Genomic DNA, 17,716 nt, shown 5'->3' with positions numbered 1-17,716 from the left:
CTCGGTACCACATACATAGAAAAAAGCCGGAAGTGGTGCTGAGGCTCAAGTGGTAGAGCTCTAGCCTTGAGAAAGTCCAAGGACAGTGCTCAGGCCCTGAGCTCAAGCCCAGGACTGGCAAAAAAAAAAAAAAAAAAAAAGAATGTACACTGGGGGTCCAGGTGAGGAGTCAAGGGTAGCATCCCGGGGAGAATCCCAAACTCGCCAGCATCTGCTCCTGGAACTCCAGCTTCCAAGTTGTGAGAAAATAGATTTCTGTTGTGAGACTACCCAGTCTATTTGTTTCACAGCCCTGGTAAATAGCCACTGCATTACGAATCCTTCATCTAGGGGCTGGGAGTGTGGCCTAGTGGTAGAGTACTTGCCTGCATACAGGAAGTCCTGGGTTCAATTCCTCAGTACCACATACACAGAAAAAGCCAGAAGTAGTGGTGTGGCTCAAGTGGTAGGATGCTAGCCTTGAAAAAACTCAAGGACAGTGCCCAGTCCTGAATTCAAGCCCCAGGACTGGCAAAAAAAAAAAAAAAAAAAAAAAAAAAAAAAATCCCTCATCCAAAATGCTCAAGGCCACAAGCTTTTCAGAGTACAGATTTCAGGTCTTAGGTTCATGTGTGTGTGCACATGTGTATGTGCATGTGTGCTAGTATTGGGACATGAACTCGTGGCCTTATGCTCTCAGTTGGCTTTCTCTATCCACAGATAGTATTCTGCCTCAGGGCCTGAGCACTGTCCTTGGGCTCTCTCAAGGCTAGAGCTCTACTACTTGAACCACAGCACCATTTCTGGCTTTTTTTCTTCTATGTATGTGGTACCTAGGAATCGAATCTGGGCCTTCGTGCATGCTAGGCAAGCACTCTACCACTAGGCCAAACTCCCGGCCCCTCGTATACTTCTTTTGTTCAATCAATCTGCATACTCCAACTACATTTCATTGCTACATCCTATTGGTATTAGTCCAAAGCTTTTATTTCTTTTTAACTGGAAGCATTCATTGTGTAAAAATTTTTCTGGAGCTGAGAATCAATGGTTAACACCTGTCATCCTAGCTACTCAAGAGGCTGGGATGGAGATTCAAAGCCAGCTTGGGCAGGAAAGTCCATGAGAGACTAATCACCAGTTGATCACCATGATCCCAGGTGGAGCTATAGCTCCAGTGGTAGAGAGATAGCCTCGAGCAAAGAAAAGCTCAGGGACAGTGCCCAGACATTGAGTTCAAACCCCAGAACCAGCATGCACTAGCACGTGCACGCGCGCGCGCACACACACACACACACACACACACACACACACACACACACACACACAGTTTTTGGGTGCTGCTTGTTCTCATCTGAGTCCTGGGGAAGATGGGGACCAGATGCTGCAGAAATAAACTGCCTTGCCACACTGGATATGCAGCCCTTTGTCCCCTCCCAGCAAGGGGCCCTGCGGGCTGACCTGGTCATTTTGAAATTGGGGGGCCCCTCCTGGGCAGGGGAGCGGGGCTCTGAGTCAGGAGTGAGATGATTCACGACCGCTATTTCTTAGCCATCTCCTTTTCTCAGTCTGATTGGGCTGCCTGCAGGCACAGCCTCCCTGCTTTCAGCTGCTGATTAAGCAGCCTGGCCTGGCCCTTGAACTGTTGGTCTGCCCTTGAACTCTGTCCCCTTGCCTGGCGATGACATCAGGGCCTTCTGGAGTTGCTGGAAGTCCCCTCAACTGTGCTTGTCCTTGTTCTGCCTCAGGCTGCTCCCTCCTCAGAGAAGCCCTCCCTGACTACCCATCCCACCACAGGGAGGTTAGGTGGCCCTCACCAGGTCAGTCACCTTCCTGGCCCAGCTGGAGGCAGGCAGCCAGCCTTCCTGGTGCCCGGGCCCCAGCACACTGCCTCAGGGCTCTGCCAGTCATGCTGCTTGCGCTCTCAGTTTTACACCCACAATCTACTCCATTTTTTTTGTCAGTGGTGGGACTTGAACTCAGGACCTGGACACTGTTTCTGAGCTCTTCAGCTCAAGGCTAGTGCTCTTGCCACAGAACCACTTCCAGTTTTCTGGTGGTTAATTAGAGATAAGAGTCTCATAGATTTTCATGCCCAGGCTGGCTTTGAACCACAATCCTCATCTCTCAGCCTCCTGAATAGGTAGGACTACAGGCATGAGTCACTGGAGTGCTGCTTTTTTCTTTTCTCCCTCCTCCTCCCATTTTTGTTCTAGTACTAGGGCTTGAACTCAGGGCCTCAAGTTCCTGCTTAGCTTTTTCTGTTTAAGGTTGGCACTCTACCACTTGTGCCATCTCTACTAGTACTTCTTACTTTTCGCTGGTTCATGGAAGGTAAGAGTTGGATGGGGTTTTTTTGGTTTGTTTTTTTCCCAAGCTGGTTTGAATGATGATCCTCAGATCTCATCCCCATGAACCCCCACAGTTAAGTTTTCTGGGCTCAGTCCCTCGCTCCTCCCCAGCTGGGAGGTCTCTGGTTCCTTGTGCAGGCCTGAGCCACTAGGACAGCCATGCATGAGGGGTGGGGGATGCATTGGAATCTGAAGCTCAGGGCTGGGATTCTGCTTTCTGGGTGATGGCTCTGAGAAGTCAGATGATCCAAAGCTAATGAAATTGTGTGATCTGTTTGTTTTTAATTCAAATTTTATTGCAAAGGTGATGTACAGAGGGGTTACAGTTACATAAGGAAGGTAATGAGTACATTTCTTTTGGTGTCTAGTGAGTATCACCCTTGTGTTGGTTTACCCTTTGTCCCACCAATTGTTTCTGTGATTCCCCTTCCCTTCCCCAAAGCAGATACCTTAGTGTGACTTTGACCTGCGAGTCCCAGTGGACTGGGGCAGGGCCTTGCAGTCAGGTATAGCCCTAGCAGCCCCATTCCACCTCTCAGGCTCAGAGCTCCCATTTGGTGCAAGCAGGAGCTGGTGACATCCTGCCCTGTTAATGGAGATGATGAGTGAAAACTGTTGGGTTTTGCCAGGCTCCGGTGGCTCTTGCCTGTATATCCTAGCTACTGGGGAGGCTGAGATGCAGGACTGCAGTACATAGCCAGCTGGGATAGAAAGATTGTGAGGCTTTTATCTCCAAAAAAAAAATCGCAGAAAAAAACAGAAGTGGTGCTGTGGCTCAAGTGGTAGAGCGCCAACCTTGAGCAAAAGGAGCTCCAGGACGATGTTCAGGCCCAGAGTTCCAGCCCCAGGAGCTGCAAAAACAAAAATAAAATTCCCTCCTCCCCCCAGACCTGATGACTTTCTGAGAGCTGGACCCTGCTTAAGACAAAATGGGGGCCATCTCCAGGATCTCTGGCTGGGCGTCTCGGCGCTGGCCGGGCTGGCAGAGCTGGCCGGGCGGGCAGAGCAGGCCCTGCCGCCCGTGGAGGGGAAGCCCGGCGGGGGTTTCTGAGTGACCAGCTGCACATGCGCCTGGCACGCGGCCCGCCTCGGCGCTCCCAGAGGTTCAGAGGTGCGCACCTAAGACTTCCGCCCTTGCTGCCTTGTCTGCCCTTCCGGCCTCTACTGTGTAGCCGGGTGGGAGATGGAAGGCAGGACTCAAGTCTGCAATGCTCTTGGTGTGCTGTCCGTCATGCAAGGATGGCCTTGTGCCAAGCGCCTGCAGGCCCAGGTCCGAGGCATCTCATCCTCAGGGAAAGGGGGCCACAGGCCCACGATAATAATGGGACTCTTATGAGGAGATGGACAGGTGACATCAGAGTGGGGGATGGGGAACAGAAGGTCCCTTGGTAGTGGGGGCGGAGGGGATGAGAAGGAGCAGCTTGGCAAACTGTGTTTGAATATTGCTTTATTAAGGAATAATTGTTACACAATAAACCTGTCCTATTTAGAGTATATGAGTTTTGGCATATGTTTTGTGTGTGTCTGTGGGTATGTATGTATGTGTACGGGTGCGTGCTACTTGGTCTTGAACTCAGGGCCTAGGCACTGTCCCATAGTTTTCTCAAGCAAGGCGGGTGTACTACCACTTGAGCCACACCTTTTTGCTGCTTAATTGAAGATAAGAACCTCACAGACTTTTCTGCCTGGGCTGGTTTCAAGCTGTGATCCTCTGATGTCAGCCTCCTGAGTAGCTAGGATTACAGCAGGGGTTTGAAGACAGCTTTCAGGTGGAAGAAATGGAAGAATCAGCAGGTAGAAAGGCCCGGTGGCAGGGACAAGGCTGGTGGAAGCAGGAACAGATAGGAGGTCGGTGGGGATCACTACAGGGGCCAAGATCAAATGGCTTTGCTTGACTGAGGCAACAAGCTCAGATCTGAACACAAGCACTTGGCCCACACTCACTGGGCAGGTGACTGTTAGGATTTTCTGGCCTTTTCTCTAAAAAGGTTCTTCTGAGAAAATAGCCTGTGTGGAGTGCTGACGCCTGCCAGTGGCTGAGTGTGTGGTTTCCCCAGAAATGACTCCATATTAAGGGAGACCTCAGTAACTTAACTCGGTGGTGGTACTTCAGGACTAGTGAGCTGGTGTCTTGAATGTTCTGAGTTGTCAATATGATTTGAAGACAGAATCCTTTAGATCCTTCAGTCTCTCTAGGGCAGGATCTTGGAGGTCCAGATCTTCCTGCCGCAGGAGGACAATGGATAACAGAAATATAGGCTGATTCCCAGACAGCACATTCTTTCACACCAGAGGCTCTGAGTCGAGGGCAAGTCCCCTGGCAACCAGGGCTATGAGGCCCCTTGGCCAGGCTGTTGTGCCTGTTAAATGTGTTCTGCTATGGCTTTTCCCAGTCCATTGGCAAATCCCTGTCCTGTTTCCTGTCCAGAGGCCAGCAGAAGCGGGGCACATGCTAACTCATGCCTGTAATACTGGCTACTCAGAGATCTGAGGATCATGGTTTGAAACCAGCCTGCACAGTAAAGTCCATGAGACTTTTATTCCCAGTTAATCACCAAATAGCTGGGAATGGAGCTGTGGCTCAAGTGGTAGAACACTAACTCTGAGCAAAAAAGCTCAAGGACAGTATCCAGGTTCTGAGTTCAAGCCAGGACTTGCACATGCACACACACACACACACACACACACACACACACACACACACACACACACACGAGTGAGGCCAGCCTCCTTCCTTCTCCCTATCTGTTTTCCCTCTGTAGCCAGGGGACAGAGCTCCCTGGAAGGAGAAGAAAGACCCTGCTGGAGAGGACCCGGGCCCAGGGCCCTGCAGGGCCACACCCATGGGACTGAGCCGTCCCCAGCCGCAGTTGACTGTTTCTTTTTTATGCTTGATACCTCTGAGTCCGTGATTAAAACGCAACCAGGCTTGGTTTCCTGAGTGGCTGAATGACTCAACTCCAACCCCCAGCAGCTCTGCTGAGCTGGGAGTCTGGGCAAACCAGGGATCCCTTGAGGGGAAATCTCAGCTTTGGGCCCTTGGAGCTGTGTGCTGTGTTCAAGTCTCATACTCCTAAGAATAGAGGTAGAGGAAGATCAGGGCTGTTGAGGTCTTGCAGCCAAGCCCCACCTTGGCCTTCCTTCTACAGGGGCACCACGGCTGTGGCTAGCAGGATAGTTCATGTTGGGGGGTCAAAGGGGAGGGGTCAGGGACACCCGCCTGACTCTCATAAGGGCTCTGGGAAGACCCCAGCCTCAGGTTCTTTCCTGTGAGCTGGCCACAGTCCCTCAAGCCCTCGCGTGAATCACCCCCTGGTTGGAATGGGGTTGTCCTGTAACCAGGAAAGGGAAGCCAGACTTCCTCAGCATTTTTGCTGTGGTCCTGGGCACTAAGGGCTAAGGATAATGTGGAGGCCTAGGGGATGGGGAGAGTGGCCTTCCCGTGTGTGTGTGTGTGTGTGTGTGTGTGTGTGTGTGTGTGTGTGTGTGTGGAGTTTGAGCTCAGGGCCTTGTGCTTGCTAGGCAGACACTCTACCCATATAAGCTATGCCCCCCGCCTTTTTGCTTTTTCAGATAGAGTCTTCTGGTGCTAACTTTGTCTAGGGCTGGCCTTGAACTTTGATCTTCCTGTCTCTGTATTATAGTAGGTATGAGTCACTGTCCTGGGCCCCTTCATAGTTCTCTTCCTTTGTATGTCCCAAATCTTTCCAAGAAAACCATTGTTTACTTGAGGACCCTCCACAGGCCATTTGTGGCAGTGAGGAAAGCCAAGTCCTGGGCCCCTGGCATCCAGGAGCAGCCCCTCCTGATCTGGGAACAGTGGGGCATTAGAGGTGGCACAGTGTGATATCTGAGGGTGGGACACGGGCGATGTGGCCTGGTGGCTCTGTCTTGTTGTCTGGAGAGGGGGGACATGTTCGGCCCACAGTTCGAGTGCAGCTCTGGGAAGTAGATGCTCCCAGCTCCAGTCAGAGCTGCTCATAGCTTGACTACCACCTTTGGGGGAGCCTGAGTCAGAGCCACCCACAGAAACTGCCTGATAAGTACTTACTGTCATTTTAAGTCAGAGGAAAAATGACTTGCTAACAGCCACACAGGCCAAGCAGGACTCCTCCCCTTGTGCTCATTCTCCTGGGCCAGAGCTACAACACCATGGGTGTGAAGGTTAGACACAGTTGGGACTGAATCCCAGCTCTGCCTCTCTCTGTGGTGTGATCTCAGTTAAGTTACCTGATGACTCTGAGCTTGCCTTTGTCCTTTATTTATAAAGTGGGGATGGCAATACGGACTTAAAATTTTGGTGCCAGGATTGAATGTGTCACCAAGAGTCTAGTATATAGCAAGAACGCTTGGCATGTTAGCTGTGAAGCGGGCCAAGTGTCAGCCAGCCCAGGGGCCTCTTAGCCTCCCCCTCCCCACCACAGAGAGGTGCCAAGCCTGGGACAGGTGTGCGTGCGTTCATTTGAGCTGAGCGGCCAGAGCACCTGTGAATGGAACTGGACTCGAGAGAGAGACTGGGGTTCCACAGTGAGGAGGGCTGTCCCCATTACTCTAGGTCCTCTCTCGCTCTAGGTCGTACTTCTTTTTGTGTGTGTAGTACTGGGGCTTGAACTTGGGGCCTGGGTGCTGTCCTTTTGCTTTTTTTCCTCTCAAGGCCGGTGCTCTACCACTTGAGCCACAGCTCCCCTTCTGGTGTTTGACTAATTAATTAGAGACTTAAAAAATACATGGTCTTGGGCCAGGAGTTTTGGCCTAGTGGTAGAGTGCTTGCCTAGCATGCATGAAGACCCAGGGTGGATTCCTCGGTGATACCATATACATAGAAAAGCTGGAAGTGGTGCTGTGGCCTAAGTGATAGGGCGCTAGCTTTGAGGAAAGCCCAAGGACAGAGCTCAGACCCTGAATTCAAGCCCCAGGACTGGCGATAAATAAATAATAAAAATACATGGACTTTCCTCATGGCCTCAAACCATGGTCCTTCCAGCTCAGACCGCTGAGCGTCTAGTATTATAGTATGAGTCACCCGATGTTTTAAAGTCCCCCATCAGCTCCCACAGTGTCACTCTGAGGACCTTTAGGGGACCCCCAAACCAGAAAGCAGGGGGAATGCATTGGAGGCAGCCTGACACATGGTCCAGCTGGGGCCAGTGGTGACTGAGAGAAGGCCCGTCCCCGGAAGGAGTTCAAAGAAGTTCCTAAGAACAGAACCACTGTGTTTTTCTCTCCAGTTCCAGCCTCTTATCTGCCTGCTTCTGCCTGAGTCCAAAAAGCAGTTCTATTTGCAAAGGGTATTTTGGGGCCATTTGAGGCTGGGGTTCCCAGCTGGTAGGGGAAGTCCCTGAATTTCCTGAGCCTTGTCGGGACCTGTGTGTCTTGTTCAGCATCTCATTGGTGACACGATTTCTGTCCCCTTGGGAGGGCTTCCTCCCATCCCCCAGTGCCAGCTCCTCATCTCAGCTACTGCTGAGAACAGGATGTGTGCTCGCTGCACTCAGTCTCGTATGCATGGCCCTCCCAGCCTGGCCTGCAGAGCGTCTCTGGACTTGGGAGCAGCAGCCTGGCCCAGGGTGGCAGACCCTAAGGGACTTCCCCTCCCACTCTTCAAAGCACTTTCACACCTGGTTTGGGACTTCACAAACTGCCTGGAGCCTGCTGGAGACACCCAGGGCCTCTGTCACTAGTGTGTCTTGGAGATGAGAGCTGGGGCACCCTGACACATGCCAAGTGCCATGCTTTCTCAGGCAGTACGGCCGCACCGCCATTGGTTATGGTCTTAACACAATAAGATCAGTTCTAGAATTGAGGCATTGAAAAAAAAAAAAAAGTACAGATATTAACACTCACTTTGACTGGGAAGAAGGCTGGTGGAGGGCCAGTACCTGGAAAGCTACAAGGAACGTCGAAATTAAGACAACTAGCCAGGTGCTGGTAGCTCATTCCTGTAATCCTAGCTACTCAGGAGGCTGAGCCTGGAGGATCCCAGTTTGAAGCCAGCCCTAGCAAGTTCTTGAGACTCTTACCTGCAGTCAATTGGCAGAAGGTGGAAGTGGGGCTGTGACTCAAGTGGTAGAGCACCAACCTTGCACAAAAGAAGCACAGGGACAGTGTGAAGAGCTAGCACACCTGGGGGGGGTAGGGAGGGGTGAAAGGGAGTCAGGAACTGGCTGTGTTGTGTGAGTGGAGGGTGGAGGTGGGCAGAGGTGCACAGCAGCCCTGGCCTGTTGTGCAGCATCAAAGGTGGGGGAGAGAGCAAAGGTGGCCCTGAGCACTGTGGGACTTGGTTCTCTATGGACTCTCTCACTGCCGGGCTCACTTCTACGTCTGCAGAAAGGGTGCGAAAGTAGGATCTGTGCAGATTCAAGCCTGCGCGCTTGATAGGAGGGAGAGAAATGTTTACGATATCTTCAGAAGCAGCATCAGTTATGAATACTTGTTTTCTCTCTTTTATCGGCCGTGGGGCTTGAACTCTAGGCTGGGTGCTGTCTCTAAGCTTTTTTGCTCAGGGGGTAGCACTCTACCGCTTGGAGCCTCAGCGCCACATCTGGTTTTCTAGTAGTTCACTGGAGGTAAGAGTCTCACAGACTTTTGTGCTTGGGCTGGCTTTGAACCAGGATCATCATCTCAGTCTCCTGAGTAGCTAGGGTAACAGGCGTGAACCACCGGCACTTGGCTTACCACCACCACCACCACCACCACCACCACCACCACCACCATCACCACCACCACCACCACCACCATCACCATCACCACCATCACCACCACCACCACCACCATCACCACCACCACCACCACCACCACTACTTTTGCCAGTACTGGAGACTTCAACTCCTTCAACCAACAGAAAAAAAAAACCTCTTTGGTTAATTTCCAGGTAGGGTCTCATGCTTTTGCACGGGCTGACTTTGCATAGAGATTCCCCCATCTCTACCTCCTCCTGAATAGCTGGAATTACAGGTGTGAATCACAGACAGCTTGTTCTATAAGATAGGGTGGATGACATTTTTTTCCCTTCCCTAGACTGGCCTTGAGCCTTAGTCTTCTTTTCTCTACCTTCTGAGTAACCTGGGTTAGACATGTGGCCATCGCCAGAATTATTATTTTTAGTGTGGGACAGACAGACCTCAATTTCCTTTCTTTCCTTATATCAATGGCATTTCCAACTTGGATAGATAACAGTTTAGGAAACACTACTGTGTTTATATATAAATATATATGTATATATATTCTCTCTCTCTCTCTCTCTCTCTCTCTCTCTCTCTCTCTCTCTCTCTCTCTCTTTCTCTCTCTCTCTCTCTCTCTCCCCCCCCCTTGGTTTTTCTTTACTGGTAAAACAATTGAGCCACAAGTTGTAAACTTTTTTTTTTTTGCTTTTGCCAAGAATTGCTGTACTGCTTTCTGGAAACATTTGCTAGCAGACTAAAAATGAGTATTCTGGCTTTACCAGAATAAAAGGGCTTGATTCCCCTGCCCCAAATTGCTTTTATAAATAGAAAAAAAACCTTTGATGATCTAATAGGTATAAAAAATATGGAAGATTTACTTTAATTTGCATGTCTTCGATTGCTAGAGAGATTAAACTTAACTTGTAATCAGTTTTTGTTTGTATTTCCCCTTTCGTAAGCTATTTTGATGTTGTTGTTTTGTTCTGGGTGTTTCACAAGTGCTTGTTTATTCTGATCACCAGTTCTTCTATGGTAGGAGACTCTATAAAGTCAGGTGAGCAAGCCAGCATCCTGGGCTGCTCTACCCCTACCTGGCTCTATGGCTGTCATGGGCAGCTGAGCTCTGTGGTCACTGCAGGGTCAAGGCCCCAGTGGCTCTTTGGAAAGGAAGCTCAGGATGACAGGTGAGGGTGGTCAGTTGCCGAGAGCTAGCCAGGAGGGTTCTGGTGGGAGATGACTGTGCCTTAAGGCAGAAGATGCTCGAGCAACTGGGCTCAGGAAAGCAATGGGACCTCTTTAGAGAGTCTGTGAGGAGCTGCTTCCCCTTCCTCAGTCTTCCTTTCCAAGTCTGAAGACATACCAGCCAGCCAGCCAGCCCCCCAACTCTTCACCCACCCATAGAGTAATTTTTTGGCAGTATTTATGAATGGGCATGGGTGGGTGTGGCTGTTTTCTCTGCCTGTTGTCTACCCAGGGGATGATAAATAAATGTGCATGGAAGGCAGAATGAAAGAAACAAGGAGAAAAGCTATGGCATGGGGAACTCTGGAAAGGTATAGCAGCTTCATCCAGAGGAGAAACTAATCAGAATAAAATTCTCAGAGCTTTTTGCTTTTAGGCAAGAGATCAGTTACCTCTTCTCTTCCAGATAGAATGCCTCAGCAGGCAGGGATTGGTAAGAACATTCTCTGTTTTGTCCTTGAGTCTGTCCACTCATCTATCTATTCCATCCATCCATCCATCCATCCATCTGTCCATCCATTCATATGTCCACTTCACCATGTATCAATCCATCCCTCCATTCATCCATCTCTCCCTCTGCCTGTCCACCCCTCTATCCATTTATCCATCCATAGCCACCATCTATCCATCCACCCATCATTCATCTATCACCTACCTTATCCATCCATTCATCCACCCTCCACACATCCATCTCTCCAACCATTCACCTGCCCATACGTCCATTTACGTATCTCTCCATTCTCCTTCCCATCCACCCATCCACCCATCCAGCATCCCTCCCTCCTTCCTTCCCTGCATCACCCAGCCGTCCACCGATCCAGCCTGGTGGCCAGCCTCCGGCCTCCCACCCACCCCCAGCGTCATTCCTCCGCGGTATTTATGAATGGGCATGGGTGGATGTGGCTGCGTTCTCACACTCTCCAGACTCCCTAGTCTCTTCCACGGTTGGCACACAAGTGCAGGTTACCCATGGTGTGGGAGCGGAACGCTGCTCGGTCCCACTCCTCCGTGGGCTGGTGGAGGTGGAGCTGGGGCCTCAGGACCCCAGGCACCCCGGGAGCCCCACCTCCCGTCGGGGCCGGGAGGCTCTTCCCGCCCCAGTGGGGGGCGGGCGTTGGACCCGCCCCGGGGAGTGTCGCGGGGCGCCTGGCTCTCGGCACCTCTGGGCTCCGCACGTGCTCGCCTCCTCCGCGCGGCCGGCGGGAGCGGGGAGCCGCAGGTGGACCGCCCCTCTGCGGTGACTTCACCGCGGCGGGCCGGCGGCGGGGCGGCTCCGCTGCCCGGGCCCGGAGCGCACGGCACGTGGGCGCGGGCCGCCGGCCCTGCCCGGCGTCCGTCCCGCTGGAGATGCCAGCCCTCTCCCCCGCCGTGCCACTGCTGCTGCTGGGCACGCTCCAGGCCTTGCCACAGGTAAGGGGTGGCCGCAGCCCGGGCGGCGTCCGGAGAGTGGGTCTGGGGCGCAGGGGGCCGGGGTGACGGCCCAAAGCGGGGAGGTGCGCCCGAGCGGGCAGGTTGGGGGACTCCTTCCTTCATGCTGGTGGAACTGAGGGCCTGTCTGGGGTCCCCCAGAGCAGATGAGGCTGGTGGGGTCCTGTGCAGGAGAGGTGGGCCCTGCCTTGATCGGAAGGATGGAGTCTGCCTCTGCCCGGCTCTGATCGCTGCTTGCCCGGGGTCCCTAAGCTGTCCGCCTGCTGGACCGTGGCCGGGTGTGAGAGGAGGGGAGAGGGGACAGTGTTAGGGCGGCCAGGTGCTAGTGGGATGTGGCTGAGTGTCCTGGGGCCTGTGGTGGGTGTTTGTTCCTGGAGGCTGGGCTGTGGTGGCACGAGTTTGGGAATTGAACTAGGAAAACTTGGTACCTTCTAGCAGCCAAGAAGGTGAGCAGCTGGCAGGGGGAGAGACACAGCCATACAGCTATTCAACAGGAACTGGCAAAGCAGCCAGAGCCCAGCTCTGCAGGGGAAACAGTCCAGGCAGAATGGATGCTGGGAAGGGCCGGTCTGTGTGCCCGTGAATTTGAGTTGAAGCTCCCACCGCAAATTTTTTATTTTATTTTTATTTTTATTTATTTATTTTGCCAGTCCTGGGCTTGAGCTCAGGGCCTGAGCACTGTCCTTGGACTTCCTCAAGGCTAGAGCTCTACCACTTGAGCCTCAGCACTACTTCTGGCTTCTTTCTATGTATGTGGTACCCAGGAATCGAACCTAGGTCTTCATGTATGCTAGGCAAGCACTCCCAGCCAAACTCCCGGCCCCACCACAGCTTTTTATTTGTTCATTTCTTTGGAATAAAAGCTAGGACCAGATCGCCTTCCAGGAGCTTCTGTTTTGTGGCCAGGGAAAAAGGGAGATAACTTGTTTTCATTTTATTTTCTGATTGAATAAGAAGCTGAACACCCCTACTGGGTAAAGGTCTAGGTGGTGTTTGGGCAGAGTTGCCTGCCCAGCATGGTGCAGTCTCTTCTCCCTTTGGTTTTCCAGGTGAAGGTTTAGTAATAAAGTAATCATAGTTAAAATAAACTCAAGTCAGAATTTGAATTTAAGTCTTAGGAAAAAAAAAAACCTCTAGCGAGGCACCGTGGCTCACGCCTGTAACCCTAGCTACTCAGGAGCCTGAGATCGAGGATCAAGGCTGGAAGCCAGCCTTGGCAGACAAATTCTCAGAGCCTCTTGTCTCCAGTTAACCAGCAAAAAGCTGGGAGTGGGGTTGCCAGAAAACCAACCATGGTGCTGTTGCTCATGGTGGTAAAGTGCTAGCCTTGGGCAAAAGAGCTCAGGAAAAGTGCCCAAGTTCCTAATTCAAAGCCAGCCCAGACACTAAAGAACCTGAGATTCTTATCTCCAATTAATCACTAGAAAATGAGAAATGGGGCTGTGGCTGGAGGGGTAAGGCAGTAGCTTTGAGCTGCTGAGCTCAGGGACAGTGCCCAGGCCCAGAGTTCAAGCCCCACTTCCTGCCCAGGCTGGAAATGGGGCTGTGGCTGGAGGGGTAGGGGGGTAGCCTTGAGCTGCCTAGGGACAGTGCCCAGACCCAGACAGACAACAACAAAAAATCCTCTTATCTCCAGTTAACTAGCAAAAAGCTGGGAGTGGAGCTGTGGCTCAAGTGGTAGAGTGCCAGCTTTGAAGAAAAAGCCAATGAAAGTGCCCTGGTACTGGCACACACACACCTCCAGAAGTCTCCCATTTTGCAAGAAGCGCCTTCTTTTCTGAGGAAGAATTGTCCCCTATTTTTGTCATGTTATCAGGATCCCGGTGGTGCACATCCAGAGACAAGAGTGACTTTCCCCCAGGGCCATCCACTTCACCCAGGGACCCTAGGGCGGGGCGGGGAGGGGAGTCTTCCTTCTAGAGACTTCTGTTAATTTAGAATTCCTCTAATCCCAGCTTCCCCTCCCCTCAACTCCAGCTTGATTGGAATTTTCATAACGGCGGGCGGGGCTCTATGGGCGTGGCTTCGGGGGTCAGCGAGAGGGGGCGGGGCTCTGTGGGCGTGGCTTCGGGGGTCAGCGGGCGGGAGGGCGGGGCTCTAAGGGCGTGGCTTCGGAGTCAGCGGGCGGGCCAGGGGCTGCGGCGCCAGAGAGGTGTGGAAGTGCAGGGACCCTGGGGGCGGGGCTTAGAGCTCAGGGGGTGGAGCCTGGGGCGGGGCTCTGCAGGCCTGGGGTTTGGCTTGGAATTTCCTCCTGAACACTTGCCCAGAAGGGCCGGGAGTTTGACTTAGCGGTAGAGTGCTTGCCTAGCATGCACGAAGATCAGGGTTCGATTCCTCGGTAGCACATAAGCACAGCCCAAGGAGTGGCCGAAAGAAAAAACTTGTCCAGAAACCCCAAACAAAACCCCAAAGAGCAGTGACTACTCACTGTGGTGGAGACCAGGCTGGGGTGTCAGGAGCTCCCTGGAGCAGGGGGGGTGGCAGTGGGGTGTCTTATTACTCAGCCTGAGAACAGCCCTGCTAGGGCCAGGGCCTCTTTACTGGAAGTGGCCAAGGCTCCCACTCATAACTGACCTCCGCGGGCTTCTGGGTACCTGTGATTCATGTGTGTGTGTGTGTGTGTGTGTGTGTCTATACTGGGGCTTGAGCTCCACTTCCAGCTTTTCAGTGGTTAACTGGAAATAAAAGTGTCACAGACCTGGCCCAGTGGCTCACACCTGCAATCCCAGCTACTCAGGAGGCTGAGATCTGAGGATCTCCATTCAGAGCCAGCCCAGGCACTAAAGCAGACGAGACTCTTATCTCCATTTTACTAGAAAACCAGAAGTGACACTGAGGCTCCAGGGGTAGGGTGGTAGCCTTGAGCTGAAGAGCTCAGGGACAGAGCCCAGGCCCAGAGTTCAAGCCCCATGACTGACCCCACCCCCCAAAAAAAAAGTATCACAGCTTTTTGCCCAGGCTGGTGATTTTTAGGCTTCCCGGTGTGAGTCACTAAGCACTGAGCCACTGCATTTTCTGGAAGCAAGTCTCCCCACTGTCCCTTCCTCAGAAGAAGTCTTCCCCAGGGCTGTGGGCCTGTACCCAGGAATCTCATGCCCTTTCTTCCAACATGCACTCTCCCAAATGGCCTGGGCTTGCAGCCCCTCCTCGGTCTGCTCTTACCAGTCCATTCCACACACATTTGTTGAGCACTGACAGTATGCCATGGGGTGTTCTGGATGCTGTAGGCACGCGTACACAGGGTCATTGGTCTCCACCAAACTGATATTTGTTAGTGGCAGCATCTAGAAATACTGCCTGATGGTGAGAAAGACAGACAGACAGACAGACAGGCCAATACCCTGGGTGGGGAAACAGAACAGCTTCTGGACATGGTCACACACCGGAAGGAAAAGAAGCAGAAGAGCATCCAGCCTGGGGAGTCAGGTTCCTGAGGTACTTGGGGAACAGGGAGGGCTGGGCAGGGAGCCTGAAGGATGGCGAGGCAGGGAAGGAGGTGGGCAGTACCAGAAAAGTGCCATCACATCTGCTGTGGACAAGTGGGGAGCAGGAAGCCAGCCCTTGCGGTGGTCCAAGGGAGAGGCAAACTGGGAGTGGAGGACAGGACTTGTGTATGGAGCCTGGGAAGCCTAGGAAGCCCAGGTCCCAGGAGGGGGCACTGGGTCCTGGGATACTGAGCATCTTCTCCATGGTCATTTCATGATGGAAGGGGCAGAGAGGGGAGGGAGGGAGTGGAAGGAGGAATATGGAGGTGCACAGCCATGATCCCGGCTACTTGAGAGGAGAGGTAGGAGGTTTGCAGTCTGAGGCTAGTCAGGGCCCAGAGTGGAAGGTCATGTTCGAAAAAACAAACGAAAACAAGAAGGGCTAGGGATCTGGCTCCCAAGTGGTAGAACTTTGACTAAATGACAGGCATTGAGTTAAAACCCCAGTACCACAGATAGGTAGATAGATAGATAGATAGATAGATAGATAGATAGATGGATGGATGTGGCTCTGATATGTCCAGCAATTGAAAATTAAGACCTCCTACAATCCCTCATGCATTTTTTTCTTTTGCTTTGTTTTGTTTTCTGCAGTCAGAAGCATTGGATGACACAGAGCAGTTAAGTACACCTTAAGTTGTTTTTGTTTTTGTTTTTTCCAGTCCTGGGGCTTGAACTCAGGGCCTGAGCACTATCCTTCGGCTTCCTTCAAGGCTAGAGCTCTACCACTTGAGCCACAGCACCACTTCTGGCTTTTTCTGTGTATGTGGTACTGAGGAATCAAACCTGGGTCTTTGTGCATGCTAGGCAAGCACTCTACCACTAGGCCAAACTCCCAGTGCCGCCCCCCCCACCTTTTTTAAAATTGTGTATCTCTAATGGGCCTGTTATGGGAGCCACCCTCATGAAACGTAACCAGCTGGTTTCACCTGGCTGGTATATGGCCTCCAGTGCCGGGGCCTGGCTCATGTGTCATTTCTGGAAGAGGGCCATATTCATGTTATTTTGTTGCTGTGGTAACAAAATGCATGAATCTGGACACTTTATAAAGCAAAGAGGTTGTTTTCATTCAGTTTTAGAAGAAGAAAGTATAAAATTGGAGGGCCTCACCTGGTCCTTGTGAGTCTTTCTCCCCACTTGGCTGAGCCACAATATGGCAGATGTCATCATGGCCAGAATGTGCAGGAGAGAGGATGTGGCAAGACAGGAAGCCAGGGATATTCAGGACTCAGCCTTGCTCTCTGGGGATCTAGCCAGGGGCCTACACAGAACTACATTAGCTACATGTTGGTGGTCCACAACTGTAATCCTAGCTATTCAGGAGGCTGAGACCTGAGGATCCAAATTCAAATACAGCCCAGGCAAGAAAGACTCTTTTCTCCAAAAAACCACCAGAAAACTGGAAGTGGCACTGTGGCTCAAAGCGGTAGAGTGCTATCCTTTAGCAAAAGAGCTCAGGGATAGTGCCCAGGCCCTGAGTTCAAGCCCCATGACCAACTGAAAAAAAAAAAAAAAGCTACAATAATCCCTATCGGGTGACACCCCAGTGACCTTGCATTAGGCCTTTTCTTTGGAAGCGCCTACTCTGAGGACCTCACTTCTTTTTGGGGGACAAACTTAAAATGATCTCCATTCCCCAGTAGATCCTCAGGTTCTTCTTTGTCCTCCTGTTGGTTTCTATCGTAAATGTCATAACCTGCAGGTTTAACTGCTTCAAACAATATAAAGTCCTTTTCTCCCGCTCTGAGACGGGGTGTGCTATGTTGTCTGGGTTGCCCCTCGGTTCTTAGTCCTCCTGCCTCCGCTTCCCCAGGGCTGGATTACAGTATGCACGACCATGCCCAACTCTAAGTTACTTCCTTCTTCTTCCATGATACGTAAGTCCAAAGTGATTATCACTGGGCTAAAACCAAAATGCCAGCAGGGACGGTTTCATTGGAAGTGTGGGTGGGACAGAATCTGTTTTTGTTGTTGTTGTTTTGTTGGTTGTGGGGCTTGAACTCTGGCCTTGGGTGCTTTCCCTGAACCCTTTTGCTTAGGGCTCTACCACCTTGAGCCACTGTGCTACTTCCAGTTTTCTGGTGGTTCATTGGAAATAAGAATCTCATGGACTTTCCTGCCCTGACTGGCATTCAACTGTGATCCTCAGATCCCAGCCTCCTGAGCAGCTAGGATTACAGGTGTGAGCCACTAGTGCCTGGTCAGACTCTACTTCTTGCCTTTTCCACTTTTGGAGGTGACCTGGCTTCCTCAGCACAGGCCTTTCCCTCTGTCTTCATCACTGAAAGCCCAGGATAGATAGAAATGATCTTGTCCCTGTCGCTTTCATACTTCATTTCCCAACTCTCCTGAGTCTCTTTTCTACCTCCCTTTTGCATTGTGTGTGTGTGTACATGTGCGTGCCTGTGCACGTGTGCTAATACTAGGATTTAAACTCAGGACTTCACATTCTTCCTTTGATTTTTTTTTTTGGCTCAAGGATGGCACTCTACCACTTGAGCCACAGCTCAGTTTCCGGATTTTTGGTGGTTAATTGGAGAGGAGACTCTTAGCCAGTCAGGATCACTTCCAG

General features: G+C 51.8%; 1 protein-coding gene across 1 annotated transcript in view; it reads left to right on the top strand.

Moving 5' to 3' along the window:
- Positions 1 to 11,200: 11,200 nt before the first annotated feature.
- Tnfrsf8 (TNF receptor superfamily member 8) overlaps positions 11,201 to 17,716 on the top strand; it is a 41,990-nt gene continuing 35,474 nt past the window's right edge. The window contains exons 1-3 of the mRNA XM_090334027.1: positions 11,201 to 11,641; positions 13,637 to 13,811; positions 17,381 to 17,415. Coding sequence (XP_090190153.1) covers positions 11,201 to 11,641; positions 13,637 to 13,811; positions 17,381 to 17,415 — 651 coding nt within the window. The remainder of the gene's footprint in view (positions 11,642 to 13,636; positions 13,812 to 17,380; positions 17,416 to 17,716) is intronic.

Source organism: Megascapheus bottae, chromosome 6, assembly GCF_031878675.1.
Source record: "Megascapheus bottae isolate mThoBot1 chromosome 6, mThoBot2.hap1, whole genome shotgun sequence".
Classification (NCBI taxonomy): Eukaryota; Metazoa; Chordata; class Mammalia; order Rodentia; family Geomyidae; genus Megascapheus; species Megascapheus bottae.
This window is presented reverse-complemented; position numbering and strand designations above follow the sequence as displayed.